The sequence below is a fragment of the Camelus dromedarius genome, chromosome 23, assembly GCF_036321535.1.
Source record: "Camelus dromedarius isolate mCamDro1 chromosome 23, mCamDro1.pat, whole genome shotgun sequence".
Taxonomy (NCBI): domain Eukaryota; kingdom Metazoa; phylum Chordata; class Mammalia; order Artiodactyla; family Camelidae; genus Camelus; species Camelus dromedarius.
This window is the reverse complement of record NC_087458.1, coordinates 27,015,690-27,038,672: the sequence shown is the minus strand read 5'-3', so window position 1 is coordinate 27,038,672 and position 22,983 is coordinate 27,015,690. Positions and strand designations below refer to the sequence as shown.

At 36.0% G+C, this 22,983-nt stretch overlaps 1 protein-coding gene across 3 annotated transcripts in view; it reads left to right on the top strand.

Moving 5' to 3' along the window:
• The first annotated feature begins 3,032 nt into the window (after window positions 1-3,032).
• The window catches only part of SHCBP1L (SHC binding and spindle associated 1 like), a 31,632-nt gene continuing 11,681 nt past the window's right edge, over window positions 3,033-22,983 (top strand). For all 3 annotated transcript variants that reach the window (XR_004131495.2, XM_031435621.2, XM_031435624.2), the window contains exons 1-5: window positions 3,033-3,703; window positions 5,187-5,336; window positions 13,807-14,021; window positions 14,768-14,854; window positions 14,926-15,144. Coding sequence is in view for 2 of the 3 variants with exons in the window: in XM_031435621.2 (XP_031291481.2) it covers window positions 3,293-3,703; window positions 5,187-5,336; window positions 13,807-14,021; window positions 14,768-14,854; window positions 14,926-15,144 (1,082 nt within the window). In the remaining variant the exon portion in view is untranslated. The remainder of the gene's footprint in view (window positions 3,704-5,186; window positions 5,337-13,806; window positions 14,022-14,767; window positions 14,855-14,925; window positions 15,145-22,983) is intronic.

The following is a 22,983-nucleotide window of genomic DNA, read 5'->3' as shown; positions in this document are numbered from 1 at the left end:
CACCATTGGTATGGAAGCAGCTTACAAAATGATATTTTGGAGACGGATCACCTTTTAGCCAACTGTCAACAAGGACCCTGTCACGGGTGGTGGGTGGAACGCTGATAACTCATAGCTTGATACGCAGGTGCAGTTGTTGACACTTTCACTGTGGGCAAAAGGGGAGAGCTTCAGCGGTGGTACAATGTAAGGGTTTGAGAAGTTTGGTGCAAGCGGTTCTCATGAGGACTATGGACTCAGAAGGCTCTTGCTGTGTCTTACCTATCCTATTCACCAGCAAAAGGCAAAGAAATGCTGCGGGATTGATCACCAATTTAAGGTGAGGGGCCAGAAGCCCGCACTGCAGCAAACAAAAAGACTCCTTTCCTGTTGAAGGGCAGAAAAAAACTGAGCTCCAGGTTTTTATTACAGGAATGAAGTTTCAGAGAAGGTTGAGTTCTCAGCCAGAGTAAGATTGCTAAACCAAAGTCAGGCTCTGACTGGGAAGGACTGAGATCCTGAGAGCTGGGGACATGTTGGTTGACACATTTGAAAGTACTGATTCCCCAGAATCCCTTAAACCCTCTGAGCACACATCTCCCCTGTTAAAGGCTAGTTCCCCTGTGCCTGGAGGTGATGCGTAGGTTTCTGCCTTCGAAGTCTCCGTGCACCACTTCTGAGGATCTACCCCAAATTTCCTCCTGGCCACCAGTCCAATAAATAGGGTTAAGATACAACATAACCCAGCCAGAGAAGTGCTGTGTCTGCTAATGGAGGATGAGGATACTGAAGGAGTGGCCAATATGTACTGGCAGGAGTCGGGAAAGTTTATATGGGAATCGATACTGAGGGCGATGGACGGGAGAGCAGAATATAAAGTTGGATAAGAGAGTTTATCAGGATGGTTAGAATTCAACTCCTTATATACATCATATATGTGACCCTTTGTGATAATGGCTTTTGCATGTCTTTCCAACCTGACGTTGTGTCCCAGTTTGCCCCCTCTATTCCAGCAATACCAAGCTACCGAGGTCAAGTTATATTTAGCCCTCTGTAAAACCACTAACAACTCTCTCTGCCTAGAATGTTTACCCTACTCCATTCCCCATTCTACCCCTGCCTTAGGTGCCTACAGCCTTCTATTTTATAGCACAGCCCATCTGGGAATCTTATCTGCTAATTGGAGTAGAAGTTAATACATCCTTTTCCGGAAACAATTTCGCAATACTGGGAGCCTTAAAGCGATTCAGGAATTCCATTTTTCCCTGGGAAGGGTGAAATCTGAAATTTTCAAAAATTTATGAACAAAGATAAAAATGGCATACTTATTATAAAAATTAATGTAACCCAAATATCTGAACATACAGGTTTATGGAAATTACATCCATACAAAAATTGTGTGTAGCTACTGAAAATGATGTGTTTTAATAATTCATAATAAGAAAATGCTTATGATAAACTAAATGAAAAACAAAATGAAGTTATAGGATCAAAACTTTGTAATAATGTGATAGGAAAAAGTACTGAAAAAATATGACAAAATCTAACAGTAGTTATTGCCAGGCACTGGAAGTACAAGGTATTTAAATTTTCTTCTTTCTTATTTAAATTTTCTTCTTTCTTATGCTTTTCTGTATTGCCCAAATTGGCTCAGAGAACAGATACTACTTTCATAATCAAGACTCAGCTTAAGTATCGCTTCTGAAAAGAAAAGTCCTTTTTTCTCAAAATGTGGAAAATATATATATTAAAACTTACATATGTGTATATAAGCTTTTTACCATGGTCCTAACCAAATACAATTATCTATTCACCCATCTGCACCCTTCACTATGATTATGTGGATAGAAATTTTGTCTTTTATTTCTATAAATTTAGCATCTATGCATTGCCTGGCACATAGCAGTTTCCTAAAAATTATTTGCCATCTTTTCTTTTTTCTTTCTTTTTTTTTTTAGCTGGGAGGTTGCTGTTGGCTTTGCACTTTTGACTAGGACAAGTGGTCTCTATTATTCTGAACCTAAGAACAAACCCAAAATTTATTAAAAACAAAACTTTTTGAAGAAATGCTAGAATAATCGGTTTTACTTTTAGTGAGTGAAATCTTTTTTTTCCCCCAAGTCCAGGACTTCTGACAAAAGAAATAAACTTGGAGTCAAACATGATGAATGTTGCAATTATTCCCTGAACTATAGTAACACGATATTAATACTAATATTTTCCTCAAAATAAACTCCAGATTTAACACAGTGTCCTTCCAGATGAGGGTGAAGGCAGGCAGGTGTTTCCCCAGTGCTGCTCTTTTCCGTGGGAGCTGTCAGCCCCAGGGCGGTACTCCACAGCTGGACTGTAAACAAAAGTTTTTCCAATTGGCTCAACGTACGTTCAATAGCAAAATAACAGAAAGAAGTGGCCTCTGTTCTCCAAAATGCACTATCTTGGGCAGACTTTTACTGTGAAAGTCTTCACAGTTTGCACACATTTCTCCCAGCTGGAAATGTACGTCCCGTTTAACAATTACATAATGTAATCTTTCATGTGAGAATTTTGAGCAGCACAACAGGGACATGGAAAGAGACTAACCTAAACTTCTTGGCAGAGAATGAGTGTCTTGCTTAACATGTGAAGGAAATTTTATTTTGGGAACCGTGTGAATACGTCGGGGGAAGCCTAGGTCGCTGGATTTGGCACTAGAGTTTCCTCTAGTAATAACCAGAAGGTTCCAGTTACCGCTGCCTCCCCGAATAAAAATAAATTTTCTTTCAGGCTGTGTTTTGCGCAGATACGGGTGTGCGGAGGGCTAGATACCTACGTGTGTTAGGTCATGATGAACTGGAGGGTGACTCACAATCACCCTGAAGATGTGTGAGATCTATGAAAACTCTCCTCGGGGGAAGAATTGCGCCTCTGCACGGCTCTAAAGGGACAGAGGTGAGGTCGGAGCGCGCGCCCAAGGCGCGGGCATCACGGAGCTGCACCGCCGCCACCCGGGCTCCACGCGCTCCTCCCCGGCCCCCGCCCCGCCCTCGCCCCGCGCCTCCCCCGCAACGGCCCGCCCCCGCCCTCAGGCCGCGCCCGGCCAACAGCTCGCTCGGAACCTTGCCCTTCACCGTTTCCCGTCACGCCCCAAAGCATCCCTGCCCGTCCCCAGCCCCCAGCGTCACCCTCCGACATCTCCGCCCGCGCCCGACACCCCATCCCCCAACTCCCCGCGGGCGCGCGACGCCCTCGAGCTGCCGCCGCCCACTGGCCGGCGCGGAGCAGGTGGGAAAATTGGCCAACGGCTGCGGCCGGTCCTGAGGGTGCCGAGGGGATGGCGTCGGGACCCAGGCCCGCGGCGCCTGACGACTCGGTCCGCACGACCAGCCCCGGCCGGCGAGGCGACAAGGTTGTCTCCGCGCCCACCGGAGACCCGGCGGCGGCGGCGGGGAGCCTGAAGAGAACCGCGTCCCCGGTGCGGTCGGTGGTGGCGTCCCCGCGCCCGGTGAAGGGGAGGGCGGGCCGGGAGGCGGCGCGGCGGCGGCTGCAGCTCCCGCCCGTGTCTCAGGCCGAGGGCCCGGGAGAGGGGCCGCGGGAGGAGGATGAGGAGCCCCTTCTCTCGGAGCCGGAGGAGGATGACGCGGAGGCGCGGCCGCTGCCCCCGGTCTGCGGGTCCCCCATGAGGGGGATGTGGCGGGACGAGAAGGTGGCGCTGTACTGCGACGAGGTGCTGCGGGGCTGCAACGTGAGTAGGCGGAGAGGGCAACGGGCGGGAACCCGCACGCGGGGACGCGGGTCCCCCTTTTACGGCGGTGCGGGTACAGGGGGCACAGGGAAAACCTGCGTTTCGAGAAACCACATTTACTGCACATTTCCAGGGCCCTGTTGAAGGAGTTACAATTACATTTTCCTTCGGACAGCATCCACTCTGATGGAGTGTTTTCTGGTTATCTGAAGATAGATAGGCCTTGTCGTCGCCCAAGTATGCGTCTTAGTGTTTTAATTTAACAACCTGTGCCCGAACATAAGGACAAGATTACTCAGCCTTGACTTTTACGCTACAATACTAAAAACGTTTAGTCTAGGATGTGTAGTGAGGTTTTGTAAAAGAAGATTACCTACCTACCTGGTGACGCTGAACAGAACAGATGTTGTATACTTCTACCGTATTTTTATTTAAGGTGTAGCAGAAGAATTTGTGTAGGAGGATTCTGTTGCACTGATGTTTATAAAACTTAAAAACTAGAAACTAAATTTCCAACTATGAGCGTAGTAAAGAATTTGTGATGGCTTCATATAATGGAAAACCACGCAGTTCTAAAAATTGTTTTCAGGACCTATACATATGCTTATGCTATAATGTTAAGTAAAAAAAAGATTAAACATATGATTCATGTGTGTGGTTGAATAAATATATAGAAAAAAGACTGGAAGGAAATGCACCAAAACATCAGCAATGGTTTTTCTGGCTGCCAGGATTAGGGGTGGTTTTTGTTTCCCTTATGTTAATATGTATTTTTTAGATTGTCTGTAGGTTAAACATTTTATAATCAGAAGAAAATTTTATTTTTAAAAATACCATTATCATAATAACACTAGGGTGGTATTTAACGAGCAACTTATATCTGATACTGAGTGTTGGAGAAGGTTAGATCTCTTAAAGCCAGTTGAAACACATTGATATAAATTACTGTGTCATTAATCAGGCAGGGTCTAATGACTGAGTTTCATAATAGCTTACATTATTTATCATCCTGAGGGTAGCTGAATTTAAATGTAGAAAATCAAATGGGCAGGTATTTATTGAATGCTTAATGTGCTCATTTGTTTTATAGCTTGGATTTCTATTTTAAATTTTTATGTACTGAATAAGTTTTAAATAGGTCATTACATCTTTGAAGTTCAGAAAAAATAATTAAGTTTTTAAGATGATAATTATTTTTTCTATGTATAGTTACAGTATTTTTATCCAGTGGATTAATAAAACAAATTATTTAAAACTTAAATAATAAGTAGATGTCTCATCTCTGAATTACTCCATTGAGGGAATAGATCTCTTTTAAGTTTAATTTTTTAATATTCATGATATTTTCCATTAACTATAGATTTAGTTAAAATCTATTATTTTCCAGGTTTTTCATTATTTAAGGATATATTGGTTTCATATTTAAATAAGAAAAATATTTATTTATAAATCTATAATTTCATATTTTTTTTTCTGCTGCTAGGCAGAAGATGCTGATGACGCTATGACTAAATACCTATCAGAAAAATTAAAGTTGAAAGACAAATGGCTTGGGGTCTGGAAGACTAATCCTGAGTTATTCTTTATGAAATATGAAGAAGCTTCTATACCTTTTGTTGGTATACTGGTTGAGGTAAAAATTTTCACCTGATCTTTTTTCTTTGCATGAAATTATCAGTTCTTTTTAAGACCAAAATAGCACCTTATTAATTTGGGGCTTTCATACTTAAACAGAAGTTGACAAAAGTTTACTTCTACTTTAAGTTTGTAAGCAAATAGGATAAAAAAAAAAAGGTAAGGAGGTATATTAGCACCCATTTTCTTATAGACAGTTATCATTAAATCTAATGGTACCAGATAATATCTATTAGTCTAGATTTAATTGATGAAATACCATAAAAATAACAAAAATGCTTTTCTTAAAAATTAGTAACATAAGCTTTAACTAATTTGCACCTCTTTTCTCATTATTTCTCTTTAATCTTCATTTATCTGAATTATGAGGTTTAGTTAGAGAAAGAAAAAAAATGGATCAGAAAACTGTTGGTAAAATTTGAAATTTTTTCCTATGAAAAGTGCCCTTTTATTGCAGTGCGTCTACTTCCAAGACCTCATATGATAAACTTTTGCTTTTAAAGATCTGTAGGGTAAATACTGTGGCATATTTGACATCATAAATTCGATTCCCCTAAAAGTTAATATCCTTGTATAGAAATTAATATTTACCATCACAAATCGCCTCAGATAGATATTTCAAATCTGTGGTTTTGGTGACAAGAAAAATTTATGTTTGAAACTCATTACATTGCACACTACCTTAAAACAATTCAATTCTATGCTTTATGGAAAAGTAAATTAGTGGTATTTTACAATAAAGGGTAGCATACATACAGTCATAGAGGCCACAAAGGAATATGAAAGAGTCTTGGGATTAATTTTCCAGTAATGCTCTATTTTTAGTGTTTCTTTGAGGATTGCTCAACTTCAGATTTTGAGTAGATTTTGTTGAGAACTTTTATAACTTCTTTGGAATTTTTTCATGTGGATAAAATAAGAGGAGATGGACAGTATCAGTGTCTTTAACATTTTTTTTTAGCAGTTTAGGTTTTTTTTTCAGTCAAGTTTTATGATGAAGCCCAATATGTACAGCACATTAAAACAGAACATTATTGACTGAAATGTGGGATGGTATCCTGGCCATTGCTTGGTTTCTCTCTCAACATTGCATGATAGCCCCTACTCCATAAAACCTTTCAAGATCCCTAAAGTTACATGGAAATTCACTGGGTTAGGTTATCTAAAAATTCTATCAAGTTCTAAGATTTTACAGGCAATACATTGATTATTTGCTCTCTTTCTTGGTCCGAAAGTAACAAGCAAGATTACAGGTAATTAGATTGCTTTAAAATCCTCTAGGAGATGCTAATGTCCTTTAAACATTAGAGAGGTGGGAAGAAAAGGAAGAACAGAAGAAAAGGCAGAATATAGTATATCGACGGATTCTAATTCTTTGAATTATAAGGCAGTGAGACTAGCTCATGGGACTTCTTAAGATTATGCTGTACAATTCAGACTTGTTGTTTTGTCTGCCTCTACTTTAGTCTTATGTGGATTGAAATATCAACAGTGGTATATAATGCTCCTTGTTCCGAAGTCACAATAATTTATTCCTGTGGACCTCACTCTCTGTCTTTTTCTTTAGATGCTGTATTAGTTTTCTATTTCTGCTGTAACAAACTACCACATATTTGGTGGCTTAATACAAGTTTATCATTTCACAGTTCTATAGGAAAGAAATCTTACATGAGATTATCTGGGCTAAAATCAAGATGTAGGCAGGGCTGTATTCCTTTCTGGAGGCTCTAGGTAAGAATGTTTCCTTGCCTTTTCCAGCCTATAGAAGCTGCCTGCATTCCATGACTTATGGCTCCCTTTCTCCATTTTCAAAGTCCTTCTTACACTGTATCTCTGTGGTTCTCTGCAGTCTAGAAAGATGCTTCCATTTAAAAAGATTCATGATTAGAATGGGTCGAGCTGGGTAATCCAGGATGACTTTCCCATCTCAACTCCTTAACCTTAATTATATCTGCAGAGTCCCTTTTGCCTTATAAAGTAGTATATTCACAGGTTCTAAGTATTAGGGGACCATCTGGGAGCCATTATTCTGCCTACTACAGATCCATACAAGCAACAAACAAATTTTTAAAATTTTGGAAGTATTATAGTTGATTGGAAGGGCATATCCTTAATCTTGGTTACAAAGTGGGCCAGATATTAAGGAAACTTTTATGAGCTCTGTAGAAAGCAATTTGGCAAAATATATTAAGAACTTTAAAATAGTTTACTCATTGTAAGTTATTTCTCAGTAAAGCTGGAAAAAATTAAAATAATAAAAACAAATAAGTAGGTCCCACTGCACAGAAAAATAGATAAAAATTTAAAAGTTCACTTTATTTCTAGAAATTCATTCTATAGAAATCAGAAATGTATGAAAAGATTTATGTGTTTAAGGTGATCACTGTGATATTTATAAAACTAAAAACTGGGAACACCATGAAAGTTTAATAATAAGATACTGGTCAAATAAATGATGATATATCTAAGATAGGATATCATGTAGTTATAAAACTTACAACAAAAAAATCATTTGGAACATTTTCACTGTGTATGTTAAATAAAACAGAAGATGCAAAACTAGATATACAATGTGATCCAGCTAAAGTTCATAGGAATAAAACTGGAAGATAAAGAGCAAAAGATTAACAGTGGTTATTTTTGGTGATAGCATTATGTTTGATTTTTTAAAATTTTGTACAAAAGCATGTCTAGTCACCATCAGTAAGCTTTTTTGTACATACTCATCCTCACTTTTTGGGCAATATGCTTTAGTATTTTGTTTATATCCCTTGATCAGGCTTTAATGTTTAATTTGCAGATATTTAAGGGAATTCTCGGTGGATTCTGGAAACTGGCTATTTACCGGATTCTACTATATCATGGTTCTAAAGAGGAACTAGTCCCTTTGAAACTCTAGTAATAGACTCCCTGGTTGTAAAGCCTGTTCTATAACTTTGCTTTCTGAACAAATGGGAAGGCATTTAAATTCATATTTTAGACTGCTTGGGACCTTCTCTTCCCTCCGGCTGCTATCCTGTCTCTCTCCTTTGTTTCACTGTAGAGGCCCCCAAATAGTTACATTAAATGTCTCAGTTTGCTTACCTTCTGCCTGTCCATTCGTTGTTAAATGTTTTCTTAGCTTTGTCAGAGTTAAACATGCACAGTTTATAGAGTCAGAATTATAATTTTTGTTACAAAATGATGTGGTTACCCAACCTCTCTCCACCCTCTGCTGCCATTTCTTGTATTTTCCAGATGCAACGAATTTCAATCAGTTATTATAGTATTAATTCTCCATCTCCAAGTATCATGCTTATATTGCTCCTTAATGTCTCTATTTTAGGTTTTACATATAGCTTCCACTATGAAAAATGGGTAACACTTTTATGTACCATTGCAACTACCATTCCCTGTTCCATCTTATACTCATATTTTTCACATGCTCATGTTCCCAAAATACCTATAAAATAATTTTTATTTGATCAGATACTCAGTCTTTACCTTCATAGATAGATAGTATTCACCTCACAGATAAAGCGTTTAGTATACTATGGCTAATTTTTCTTTCCTGAACATTAGGAAGAAATTTCCTTGAGTTAATAACCTTGTTTTTACATTGTGTTTAGTTTTCTCACTAATTTATCCCCAAACTCTTCCTTAATTATGTAAATCTTCAGCATGTTCAAACATAACTATCAGTTTTGTCTTCTTAAAGAGGGTATCTCTTGCATCCTTCTGATCTACAATCTGGACTGGTGATCTCTAGACCTACTGGATAGCTTTTGGGGTCTCCTTCTATCATCATTCTAAAAATTCTTTTCATCGTTCTCTTGTGTAAATAACTTATTTCCCAAAATTCCTGTCTTCTTTTTTTTCTTAGTTTATTCTCTCATTTTGGCCAAAGATCTTATCCTAATAGCTTCATGGGTAAGGGCACAAAGTAGATAAAATTATTGTGATCTTGTATACTTGAAAATATTTTTATGGAATCTTCATATTTATTTGATAAATTGACTGAGTACAAGAATTCTAGGTTTGATTTCATGCCCAGAATTTGTAAAATACTATTCTACTGTCTTCAGGCTTCCAGTGTTGTTGGTTGAGAATCCAGTAATATTGATTTTTTGACGATACTTCTTTTTTCCTGTCTGACAACTTGTGGTATCTTCTCTTGTATCATCCCCAGAGTCCTCCACCAAAATGACAACAAAGGAATTTTTTAAAGGTTGCCCAAGGACAAGAGATGGAAAAGGAGACAGTAGCAACACAATTTAGAAGGTGTAAAACATATAAATAAATGACAGCTGACTTGGTAGAGCTAAGAAAGTGAATTCTAAGTTTGCAGAAGGGAAAGCCAAAAAAAAAAAAAAAAAAGCAGCTTCATTTACACTGTAAAACCCCAAAGGCTTAAGAATTGACTATACTTACAACTTGGGTTGGGTTGAAGAGGGAGCTTAAATTCAAGAAGAATTGCTTGAAAGCTATTTAAGAAACAGGGACTTCCGTTTCCAGAAAGATGGGAGTAGACATACTTTTCCCTTTCTTTCTTATCAAGTACAACTAAAAACTCTGGATTATACATATAAACAACTATAAGATCTGAAAGTTGGAGAGAAGGCAGATAGACCAGGGACCTTGTGACTTAGGGAATGACACGATGATGAGTTCCCTAGGCGTCGCTTCATATATCCTAAACTGGGTACCAGAGGAGCAGGAAATCTGGAAACAACAACAGGTGTAGGTAAAAAAAAAAAGAAGTCCCTCCAAAAGCCTGCTTTCTCTAGTCAAAGTCAGGAAAAGGGTAGCCAAACACCACAGAAAAAAACTGCTGCCTCTCACTTCCATCCTTCAAGAAAAGACCAAGAGAAGAGCCTAGACTTCCAACCTTGCCAAGCTGTAATAAGGCGCACTAGCCCTGCTGCCAGAGTGATGCTAGAGGAAACCTAGTGGGCAGAAGATTGGGGGCTGGGTGATAAGGAACTTTCCCTGCCCCCCACGGTGTAGACTACACGGGAAGCCTGGACTCTGTCCACTCTCTGCAGAGGTGGTGTCAGAACAGACCTAGTGGAGAATCAGTACTTTCACCACCACCCCAGGATGTCAGTGGAGACAATGTGATGGGCAGTAATAAGGTGCTCCCCCTGTCTCTCTGCCAGGGCGGTGTCAGTGGAGGCCTAGTGGAGAATCTGAGCCCCCACCCCTGAATAGCGTAATGAGCAGACACTTTACCCCTCAGTGTCAGAGGCTGAGTGGAGAATCTGGACTTCCATCCCCATCTGGCAGTAACGATGTGGTAACCTCTTTTCCATGCCAGACTGGTGTCAGAAGAAGGATGATAAAAGATTTAAATAAGATCACGACTCATAATACTCAAAATGTCCAGGTTTCAATAGAAAATCACTTGTTATTACTTCTCAATCACTCCTAAGACTCAGGAAGATCTCAACTTGAATGAAATAAAACAATACATACCAACACTGAGATGACACAGATGTTAGAATTATCTGACAAGGATTTTAAAGCAGGCATTGTAAAAATGCATCAGTGAGCAATTACGAACACATGCTAGAAAAATGAAAAAACAGGTCTCTGCAAGGAAATAGAAAATCTCTGCAAATAAATGAAAGACATAAAAACCAAAGTTTTAGAACTAAAAAAATATAATAACTGAAATAAGGAACTCAGTGGCTGCACTCAACAGAAGAGTGAAGAAAAAGGAAACTGGACTTGAAGATGGAATAACAAATGACCTCACTGAACCTCCTAGAGAAAATAGACTGAAAAAAAAAATGAACAGAGCCTCAGGGACACGTTGGACTATAACAAAAGACCTAACGTTCATGTCTTCAGAGTCTTAGAAGAAAGGAAAAAAGGTTGGGCTGGGAAAAAAAAAAAAAAAAAGAGGGAAGTAATGGCTGAAATTCCCCAAACTTGGCAAAAGGCAAATCTACAGATTTAAGAAGCTAGCTTGAGAAGTATGGTTAAGGATGGGAGTATCCCACTAGAAAGAAGGGAATAAGTGACAGTGACAGTCTACTGGTACTGAATGTTAGGATCCTTTTGCCTTCTACTCCAGTTCTGCTTCTAGAATAGAGGCAGCTAAGATATATCCCTCTGGGCATGAGAGTTGGTTAAGGATGGGAGTATCCCACTAGAAAGAAGGGAATAAGTGACAGTGACAGTCTACTGGTACTGAATGTTAGGATCCTTTTGCCTTCTACTCCAGTTCTGCTTCTAGAATAGAGGCAGCTAAGATATATCCCTCTGGGCATGAGAGTTGGAAGATTTTTCTATGGTCAGTTCAAAAGAAAAGACCCAAAGTACCAATATGTGAAGTTCCCATGGAAAACATCCTACAGTGAATCCAGAGTAGACGTGTTCCACTCATACACACAGACCTTCCAGTTACTTTTATAGTCCTCCACTCTTAAATATGAGCAGACAGCCAATGGTCACCAGACATTTGAGGAAACTCTAATATCAAAAGGGTGGTTAAAATAGCAGAAAAGACATTTGGAAGAAACATGATAAGGAGAAGATAAATACACACATATATAAAACTGTATTCTCAGAAAGGACAAAGCATTCATGAAACAAGAACTGGAACCGATATGATGGGAAAATTCCAAGAAAGGAAGAGAGCTTTTGGAAATTAAAAATATGATAGCAGAAGTGAAAAACTTTAGTTTTAGAAGGATTAGAAGCACTAGAAGATAAAGTTGAGTAAATCTCTCATAAAGTAGCACTGAAGGCCTAAGAAATGAAAAGAGAGGAGAGTAATTAGGGGATCAAGTCCAACATCCAAATAAATGTTCCAGAGAGAGAACATGAGGGGAGGAGAGGAGGAGAGTGAGAGAAGTAGGAAGAGGAGAAAACAAGAATAACAGGGGAAAACAAATTGTCAAATCATGAAAGTTTCCCAGAGCAAAAGGATATGAATTTCCAGATTGAAAGGTCCCACTGATTGTTAGCACAGAGTGAAATTTGAGAATATGAAGGCCAAAGAGAAGGTCGAGGAATATTAGAGAAACAATAGGTTCATGTAAATGGTCAAGAGGCAGAATAGCATTTGACATCTCAACAGTAACTTTAAAAGGCTAAGAAAATACATTTTCAAGAAAAGTGATATTCTAACTTAGAATTCTATGCTACCAGTTAAGTATAAGAGTAGGAAAAAAGTTTTCCCTTTTCAAGGATGTCACATAGTTGGGATCACATGGTATACAACCTTTTCAGATTGGTTTCTTTCACTTAGTAACGTGTATTTAAGGTTCCTCCATGTCTGTTCATGGCTTGATGGCTCATTCCTTTTTAGCACTGAATAATATTCCATTGTCTGGGTGTACCACAGTTTGTTATCCATTCTTCTATGAAGGACTTACTAGTTGTTTCCAAGTTTTGGCAGTCATGAATAAAGCTGCTATAAGTAGTGTTAGGTAAATAAATTCTACCTAAAAATAATTTTACTGGATGTGTACTTAATAAATTTCAAAATTGATTATTGGAAGTGTTTGTTTTTTCAGCTTTGTGATATAATTGAAAAAATTGAAAGATAAGGTGTATAATGTGATGATTTGATATAAATACACATTGTGAAAGGATTTCCTCCCATTAAATTAACTAACACGTCTATCACCTCACATATTTACCCTCTCTTTTTTAGTGAAAACATTTAAGTTCTCTCTTAGGAAGTTTCAAATATACAATATAATATTATCAACTATAGTCGCTATGTTATTTATTAGGTCCTCAGAAAAATTAATAACTTATACTAAATATTAACACAAAATTAAAAATTAACAAAAATTGGTAAAAGGGTACAAACTTTCAGTTATAAGTTATTAATTTTTAAAGCTACTGTCAACTCTGGTTCTCAGGCACTGGTTTTCAGACATGCTGGAGGTTATCACTATATTTTGGTGAAATGAGACAAGTAAACAATATAGTGTGTTGTTTATGAAGCTAAATTTATTCAATTTCAGGACTTTACTCTTTGATTATGTTCTTTCTACTTTTTTTGGTATTTGATTACTCCTTCTTTTACAAATAATGTAATATAAATAGTAGGATTTTTAAAAACATACTTTCATGGCAAAATTAGTCAAAAAATTTTTGTAATACTACTGTTTTATAAAATCCAAAAATCTGGAAACTCAAACTTAGGCAATTCCTCTCATGAACCTTAAAAACTAATGTAATTTAGTCTATCAAAATTCATCAAATTGTACATCTAAAATATGTGTAGTTTACTATATAGGAATAATACCACAATAAAGGTGTTAAAACTAATGTTATTTAAGAAGTAGGGCTTGAAAAGTTGTATTGACATTTTTTTAACATTGATCTAATTATTATTATGTATATTGATGGTTAGAGAAGTCATAAAAACTTAAAAGAAGAAATTTTGTTAAGTGGCCCATATATGAGATAGAATCCTTGTGGTTTACTTTCACATGTAATTACAAATTTTATAACATTTATCTTAGGTGACTTGTAAACCATGCCCAAGCTCATCATCTTGTTTCAATGTTACTGTTTCTATTGCTGAGCCCTTTTCTTCTAACATTGCAAATATTCCAAGGAATTTGGTCAATGAGATTTTGGAAGAGCTAGAACATAATGTGCCTCTCTTGGAAGTGTACCCTGTTGAAGGACAAGATTCTGATTTACATGATATTGCTTTGGCCTTGGAAGTTGTAAGGTATTAGAGCTTCTTACTTCTTAAAGTTCTCACATTCAAAAAGTTAATTTAATATAAGTTTTATTCATATAGGCACTTTATTTGATTTAATTTTATTGCTGAATTCATCCGTTTTTAATGAATTTATTTGTAACTCTTACTTGAAACATTTTCTCTTGCAGAAATATTATATATGGGCAATGAAGTTTGCAATTTTTTGATATTATATGTTACGAAATTGAGTTTTAAAAAGTTCTGGAAATATGTAACACTAAATTCTGTTCATATTTAAGCTTCTTAAATATATTAGAATTCATTTTTCACATTTAAAGTCATTACAGATACTAGATACCATCATCCCCATTACAAATTGATATCATTTGAGAGAAGTTATCCATGAATATAGTAAAGAATATTTGGGGGCATGTTTTTATTTTTACAATGCTCCCTCAACAATATACAATACAATTATATCTCAAGTATTATTTCTTTGGTAAACAAAATCATAGCCACAATCTATGAAATTTGGAACTTGAATTTTACAATCCCACTTCAAGAAACATCCTATCTGTAATAACCTAAAATAGAATCCAGATTTATTTTTTAAAGTTTTACTTTTAATATTAGTTCACTGAAAGATCATTTTAAAATATTTTTCTTAGCAATTAAGATTCATATAAAGATTTCTGACATCAGAATGTCTTTTTAATTCTGAACCTGCTGCTGGCTGATTTTGATCACTTTCACCTCAATTTGATTTATCATAGGTTTTTTTATGACTTTCTTTGGAGGGACTGGGATGATGAAGAAAGTTGTGAGAATTACGCTGCTTTGATTGAAGAAAGAATTAATTTGTAAGTATAGCTAAAAACTTATTCATCACATTATATAAGATAGACATTGTAACTGTACTGTTACTTTTCAGGTGGTGTGATATACAAGATGGAACAATACCTGGTCCTATTGCACAACGTTTCAAAAAAACTTTGGAGAAGTATAAAAACAAGCGTGTTGAGCTCGTTGAGTATCAGAGCAATATTAAAGAAGATCCATCTGCAGCAGAGGCTGTTGAATGCTGGAAAAAATACTATGAGATAGTAATGCTCTGTGGATTATTGAAAATGTGGGAAGATTTACGTCTCCGGTAATAACTTGCTCTATTTTAAATGGAAACAAAAAGATTATATGGTCATTCTTTTATCGTATCACTTACCTTGTCATATATGTTACCCTGATTGAAATAGATTATTAAAGTAGATGTCCAGTTTCTTAGATAAACACAAAGTGCAGCTACCAACATTGGAAAATTATTTTTATATTAGCTGAATTCACTGAAATCATTGCTTTGGATTTTTTTGATGAAAAAAATCTCATACCAAGATTTGAAAAAGAAAAAAAAAGAGAAAAATTTTCATAAATCTAGTTTTTTCCTTACCTTTTTTCTTTACCTTCTTTTCTCCTCCTCCTCCTTTTCCTCCTTCTGCTTCCTCCTAATCTTCCTTCTCTTCTCTTCTTTTTCTCCTTCTTCTCCTTCTTGACTTTGGCCAGAACATAGGAAAAGAGTAGTTAGACCTTCTCCACATATAATATGCAAAGTAGATAGAGAGTTGACTAAATTGGGTGTGTCATAATTTCTTCTTTTCTAACCAAAATAAGTTAATGAGTTGTTTTTGATGATAAAACAATGCAGATTTAAACAGCGTCATTCTCCAGAATACTTCCAACTGTATTAAAATACTTATTTACATTACTGTGCAGTAAAGTTTATATTTCTGTCTTTATTTTAAGTTGAGAGGAAACAAGAAGTCTTGCTCATGTTCCCAAAATTAATGGAAAATCTTGAGTGCAGCCAAAGGACTTAACAACTATTTCATACTTAATTGTTAAACTCCTTCCTTGTGTTCCACCTTTACTCATTCTTTGCCTTAGGAATTCTGAGCCATATTTTATTAGTCTAACTATTACTTATTAGCCTAAATCTTTTTGTATTTTCTTTCCAGTTTGACCTTTTAAAAAAATCACTAACAGTCTCATTCTAGTGCCTGTTTTTGATGTTTCATTGTTATTTGGATTCCTGTGTGATAAAACCTTAGGATTACTTTGGGAAATCAGTATAGATAAGATTTTTGAAATCCACTTATCTAGAAATCCAGATTCAAAAAAACCCTGAACTTTAATACAAGTTCTTATCATCACTTGACTTTAGATTCTAATGGTATAAGGCAACACAGAGTTCTGTCATCTTAAAAGTTACAATCACAGAAAATCTCATTATGGGGTGGTGGTTAATTGGTCAAACCCTTCCATAGATAACAATTATGAAATCAGGACAAAACATTAAAAGTCTCCATCTATTTGAAGGTACTACTAAATGACCAAAAGCAGGCAGCAACCAGAAAAGTTTATCCTTAAAATATATTTATCCTTGGAATGGGTAAGAAATGGGAACTTGTGGCTTTCTTGTCTAATGGTCATCAGTTCTCAGATCTGGCAGCAAAGAACGCAGTCTAACTGTTTCAAGGTGTCAGAGGACAGAGTTCAGGCTGTCAGGGCAGCTGGAAATTTAGTTAGGATATTCTGAAAGTGGGAGAACTGCAGAAAGGGTGAGACCTCAAATTTGAGCATAAACTCTTCTTAGCTTCTTGGCTGCCCGCTAAACTATGCTAGCAATGACAGAGGAGAGAAATCTGGGAACTTTGCTAAATAAGGCATCATGATGTTGAAGCATGGAAGTTGAGAGAACTGAGCAGAGATGTCAGCTGCTGCATACCTCTAGGGAAACATTTTGCATTTTGAAGCTAGGCAAGCTAACTGCCTGCTAGAATGCAAGACTAACAATCCTTAGAAGAACGTAACACAGTCCAGAGTTACTAGGATCCAAAGATTCTCTTTGGATAGAATTATCCAGAATCTCCAGTGTTCAAACAAAAATTAATAGACATGCAAAGAAACTGGAAAATTAGATCCATACTGAGGAAAAAGGTGAGGTAATAGAATCTGATTTTGAGTGGGCCAGGTGTTACATTTGTCAGATGAAAACTTCAAAGCAGCTATTATAAGTATGTTCAAAGAGTTAAAGGAAAATGTACTGTTCATAAGTATACAGAGAATCTCAACAGAGAAATTAAGACTATAAAACAGAACCAAGGATTTCCAGATTCTGCTCTGACTTGCAAAGGTCTTATGAGTCATCACTCCTATCCTTACAAGAAAAAAGCTGAACAAACTGAAAATTACTTTATTGGACCTATTATAGAACTGAGATCACAGGGCAAACTGCCACCCTGAAATCTGGAGAGAGAGGTAAATTCAGAGTCACAGCTAAGAACTTTTTACCTTGAACAGAACCCACCAGAGCCATAAATTGTAAGAACATTTAAATGGTAATTTTGATAGATTGCTGGAGGCTGAATGTTGACTATTTTGAGAGTGAGAAGCTCCTGGAGGGCCGCTGTTCTTAGGGAGACCCCATACCTTTATGTATTTTTACCTCTGGGAATCTTACTAGGTTCTCAGGTAAATAGCCAAGAAAGATCCCATTGTGACTCTGGCAAGGTGAAGAGAAAAGTAAGCATTTTGAAATATACCCAGAGCATGCTCCATAACAAAGATCTGCTCCCCTGGGGAAAAAACTTTTACCAGAGCTTTTTCCCACCTAGAGGAAGGGCATTTCCCTAACTCTGCCCCACTCTAGCCTGCCTATCTGGAGGAAGAGGGGATTAAGAAACACTTGTGAAGATTGTGTCCAGGGACATAGACTCACTAAAAGACTGATACTTAATCATAAGAGTACAGAACACTTCCTCTCTGTGGAACCTTAAAATGATAGCGACAGGGCTCCAGTATAATAACTGGATTATAGTGAAAAGAGCTGCAAGACACAAAATCTTCTACAAAAGAGTTTTAAAGGAGGCCCAAAGATATAGAGGATACAGAAATATGGAAACTACTGGAATGTGAAGCCTCTGAAACCGAAAGCTACACCAAACAAACACAGGCTATCTCCTGGTCAGATTAATATAAAACCTCACACTAAAAGCCTATCTACCTTACTTCCTATTAGCCAATACATCATGCCTGGCTTTCAACAAAAAACTGTAAGATATGCTAAAAGGCAAGAAAAAACTAAGAGGGAAGGCAAGCATATGAAACAGACTCAGGTATGACTTTGAAATTAATCAGAAAGGAAATTTAAAATAACTGATTAATATGTTAAAGGCTTTAGTGGAAAAAAAAGTACACAACATGGAAGAGCAGATGTAGGCAGAAGATGGAAACTAAGAATGAATTAAAAGATGGGGGAGGGTATAGCTCAACGGTAGAGTGTGTGCCTAGCATGCATGAGGTCCTGGGTTCAATCCCCAGTGCCTCCAGTAAATAAATAAATACATAAATCTAATTGATTCCCTCCCCCCAAAAGCTCACAAAAATAATATAAAATAGTCACTTAGTAAAATTTTCCAAAAAAAATTAAATAAATCTTCAAAAAAAGATAATGCTAAAAATCAAAAACATTGTAAATAGAAATGAAGAATACCTTTGAAAGACTTAATAAATGGGACACAAGTGAGGAAGGAATCAGAGAGCTTGAAGATATATCAGTAGAATTGTCTCAAACTGAAATGTAAAGAGAAAAAAGAATGAAAGAAAAAAAAAAAACCAGAACATCCAACAACTGTGGAACAGTTTCAAAGAATGTAGCATCTGTGTAATTGGAATACCAGAAGAGAAGGGAGCAAATACAGCAGAAAAAAAAAAAATAGTGGTGAAAATTACCCCCAATTAAATGCAGACACCAAACCACCAATCCAGGAGGCTTAGAGAACACCAAAGAGGATAAATAAATACCAAAAAATGTATAAATTAGGCAATATCATATTCAAACTGAAGAAAACCACAGATAAAGAAAAAATCTTGAAAAAAGCCAAGGGGTTAAGGGGGCAACCTTACCGATAGGTGACAAGAGTGAGAAATACAACAGATTTCTTATAAGACACCATGAAAACAAGATGAGAGTGGAATGAAATACTCACATGTTGAAAGAAGACCATCATCTGAGAATTCTATATCCAGTGAAATTATGCTTCAAAAGTTAAGGGGAAATAGCTTTCTTAGCCAGAAAACCAAGGAAATTTGTCACCAATAGACTGGCCCTGCAAGAAAGGCTAAAGGAAGTTCTTGAGGGAGAAGAAAAGTTATTAAAGGTCAGAAACTCAGATCTATGTATACAAAAGGAGAGCTTTGGAGAAGAAATAAAAGAAGGGAAAATAAAATCCTTTCTTATTCTCAATTGGTCTGAAAGCTACCTATTTAAAATAATAGTACTTATGATATTAGGTGATAATAGTATATGGATTGGTTAAATAAGTGACAGTAATATCAGAAGGGATGGGAGGGGAGAATTGGGAAAATACTCTGTTAAAAGGTACCTGTACTACATGTGAAGTAATATAGTGTTATTTGAAGATGGACTTAGTTACAAACGTATATTGCCATCTATATGGCAAACTAATTTTTTTTTAAATTGATATGTTCACATGTTGATTACCCACTGTGGATTGGGTGGGTTTCCTGTGGGGCCCAAATTCACATTTCACCACCGTGTGATGCACTAACAATGTATGTGCTTATAATTAATCTGTTTTTCCAGTATCATTAGAATTGTTTTAAAAAACAATTTTTTATTTTCAATTTTCAACCTCTTTACAGTTTTATTTCTTCTTGGAATGTCATTATTCTGCATGAAATAGATTCAGAATAAATTGTGCATAATTGGATGAAGGAAAGCATCACCCATATCTGGGTGAGGGAGTCCCTGAGGAAACACAGTTGTCACCCAGATTTGAGTGACATGGCAAATAATGTGTTAAGAGGGTAGATAAAATGGAATCACAAAATGCTCAGCTAAAACTAGAAGAGGCAGAAAAGAAGGGGAAAAATAATATAACAAATAGAAAAATGTTACAAATATACTAGATATTAATCCAACTATATCAATAGTCACTTTATTTTTTATTGAAGTATAGTTGATTTATAATGTTTGTTGGTTTCTGATTGCAGCATAATGATTCAGTTCTACAGACAAATATATTTTTTTCAATTCTTTTTCATTTTAGGTTATTACAAGCTATTGAATATGGTTCCCTGTGCTATACAGTAGGACCTTGTTGTTTATCTATTCTGTATATAATAGTTTGTATCTGTCAATCCCAAACTCCTAATTTATACCCCCTCCTTTCCCCTTTGGTAACCATAAATTTGTTTTCTATGTCTGTGAGTCTGTTTCTGTTTTATAAATAAGTTCACTTGTGTCACTTTTTTAGATTCCACATATAAGTGATATCATATAATATTTGTCTTTGTCAATTTTTGACAAAGGAAATGAAATGGATGAAGGATATTCTTTTCAAAAAATGGTGTTAGAATAATTGAGTATTCATATGCAGAAACATGAACTAGATACAGACCTTACACCTTTCACAAAATTAATTCGAAGTGACCCATATACCTAACTGTAAAATAAACTGTATGGCTTCTAGAATAAAATAGGAGAAAAACCTATGTGACCTTGGGTTTGGCAATGAGGAGCTTTTAGATATAACACCAAAAGTATGATCCATGAGAGAAAAAAATGATAAAATTATTTTATTGAGATGAAAAAGTTCTACTCTGTGAAAGACACTTAAGAGAATGAAAAGTAAGCCATGGATCTGGAGAAAATATTTGCCAAAAGTATCTAATGAAAGACTTGTATCTAATATATATGTAAATCTCTTAAATTGCATCCACAGATAGCAAATAGCCCAGTTAAAAATGGGAAAAGGATTTGGACACCTCACCAAAGAAAATATATAGATGGTAAATAAGCATTTAAAAAGATGGTCAAGATTGTCATTAGGGGATTACAAATTAAAATAAGAATCAATTACAACCTATTAGAATGGTTAAAAAAGCAAAAAAAAAAAAAAAACCAAAAAAACAATCTGCCTATACCAATTACTGGCAAGGATGTAGAGCAATAGGAATACATTCATTGTTTATGGAAATGCAAAATAGTACATCCTCTTTGGAAGACAGTTTGGGTAGTATCTTAAAAGCTAAACTTAGTCTAACCATACAACCCAGCAATTGTACTCCTAGTTGGTATTTACCCAAATACGTTGAAAACATATCCATATGAAAACCGGACAGATATAAAAAGAATTAAGGAATCGTGTGAGCAATCATATGCCAACAGATAACCTAGATCAAAAACCTATGATCAATAACCTATGATCAATATATCATATATCATATGATGTTGATCATATATCATATGATCAAAAACCTATGATCAGTAACCTAAAATCTATGATCAAAAACCTAAACCTATGATCAAAAACCTAAACCTATGATCAAAAACCTAAAATCAATTACCTATGGTCACAAAACTGTCTCAGGCAAAAGCAGAGAATTTGAATGGACCTAGAGCAACTAAGGAGATTAGATTAACGAATTCAAGAAACTACTCACAAAAACCAAGAACCAGATGTCTTCATTGGTGAGTTCTACCAAACATTTAAAGAAAAATGAATACCAGTTCTTTATAAACTTTTCCAAAAAGTGAAAGAGAAGGGAACACCTCCCCAACTCATTTTATGAAGCTACTGTTGTTACCCTGATACCAAAACTATCGAAAGACATCACAAGAAAAGAAAACTACAGAAAATATTCTGCATACAGATGCAAAATTCTCAATAATACATTAACAAACTGAGTCTAGCAACATATAAAAAGAATCAGATATGACCAAGTGGGATTTATCCCAGGAATGCAAGATTGGTTTAACATATGAAAATAAATTAATGTAATACACAATAAAGCCACATTATCATTTCAATAGTCACAGAAAAAGCATTTGATAAAATTCAACACTCATGATAAAAATTCTCAAAATCTTAGAATAGAAGTGATCTTTCTCAACCTGTTTTAGGCCATCTATGAAAAACCTATAACGAACATCATACTTACTGGTGAAAGAATGAATGTTTCCCCCTCTAAGACCAGAAACAAGACAAGGATGTCCACTCTTGTCACTTCTATTCAAATTGTACTAGAGGTTCTAGCCAGAGCAATAGTCAAGAAAAAGGAAATAAAATACCTCCAAGTCAGAAAGGAAAAGGTGAAATTATCTCTATTTACAAATAACAGGATCTTGTATGTAAAGAATCCTGTAATGAAATAGTGCTCAGCAGTATAAAGAAATTGCTGATACACAGAATAACATGATGAATCCCAAAATAGCCTGACTGAAAAAAGACAGACACGAGAGTACATAGCATATTCCACTTTAAAATTCTCTTTAAAAATTCCAAGAAAGGGAGATCTATGACAGAAAGCAGGTCAGTGGATTTCTGGGAGTTTGTGTGGAGGACTGACTGCAAAGATGCATGGGGAGCTTATCTGTGATGGGAATGTTTTGTATATTGATTATTATGAGTTAAATGGGTGTATACATTTGTGAAATCTTATAGAATGGTTTACTTAAAATAGGGTACAATTTTTAAAAATCTCTGATAAATGTCCTTTAATTTTCAAACTAGGATTGTATCATAAACTACTGGGTTTCCTGCATGCATGATGCTTTTCTTTTTGAACAACCAATAATTAGGTATATGGTGAAAAATCATGAATATTTTTCTTTCTCAAAATCAAAACCACTTGCTTAAATTGGTGTAAAAATGCTGAATGGCTTTGATTTTGAAATACTAAATCAAACTTTTGCTTTGGAGGACATTGCTAATATCTTGGAATTCGAAATTTAATAATTGGCATGATAAAGTTTTAAAAGCAACTTCCTGAAATGTTAAGCTTCAAAAAATATCGATAATTGAAATATAAGCTGAAAAATAATGGTACTAATGCTGCATTCCATTAGCATCAAGCAGTAGTCAAAGTGCTGCAGAGAACCGAAAAGATTATACCTGAGGAGACTACTGGTAAA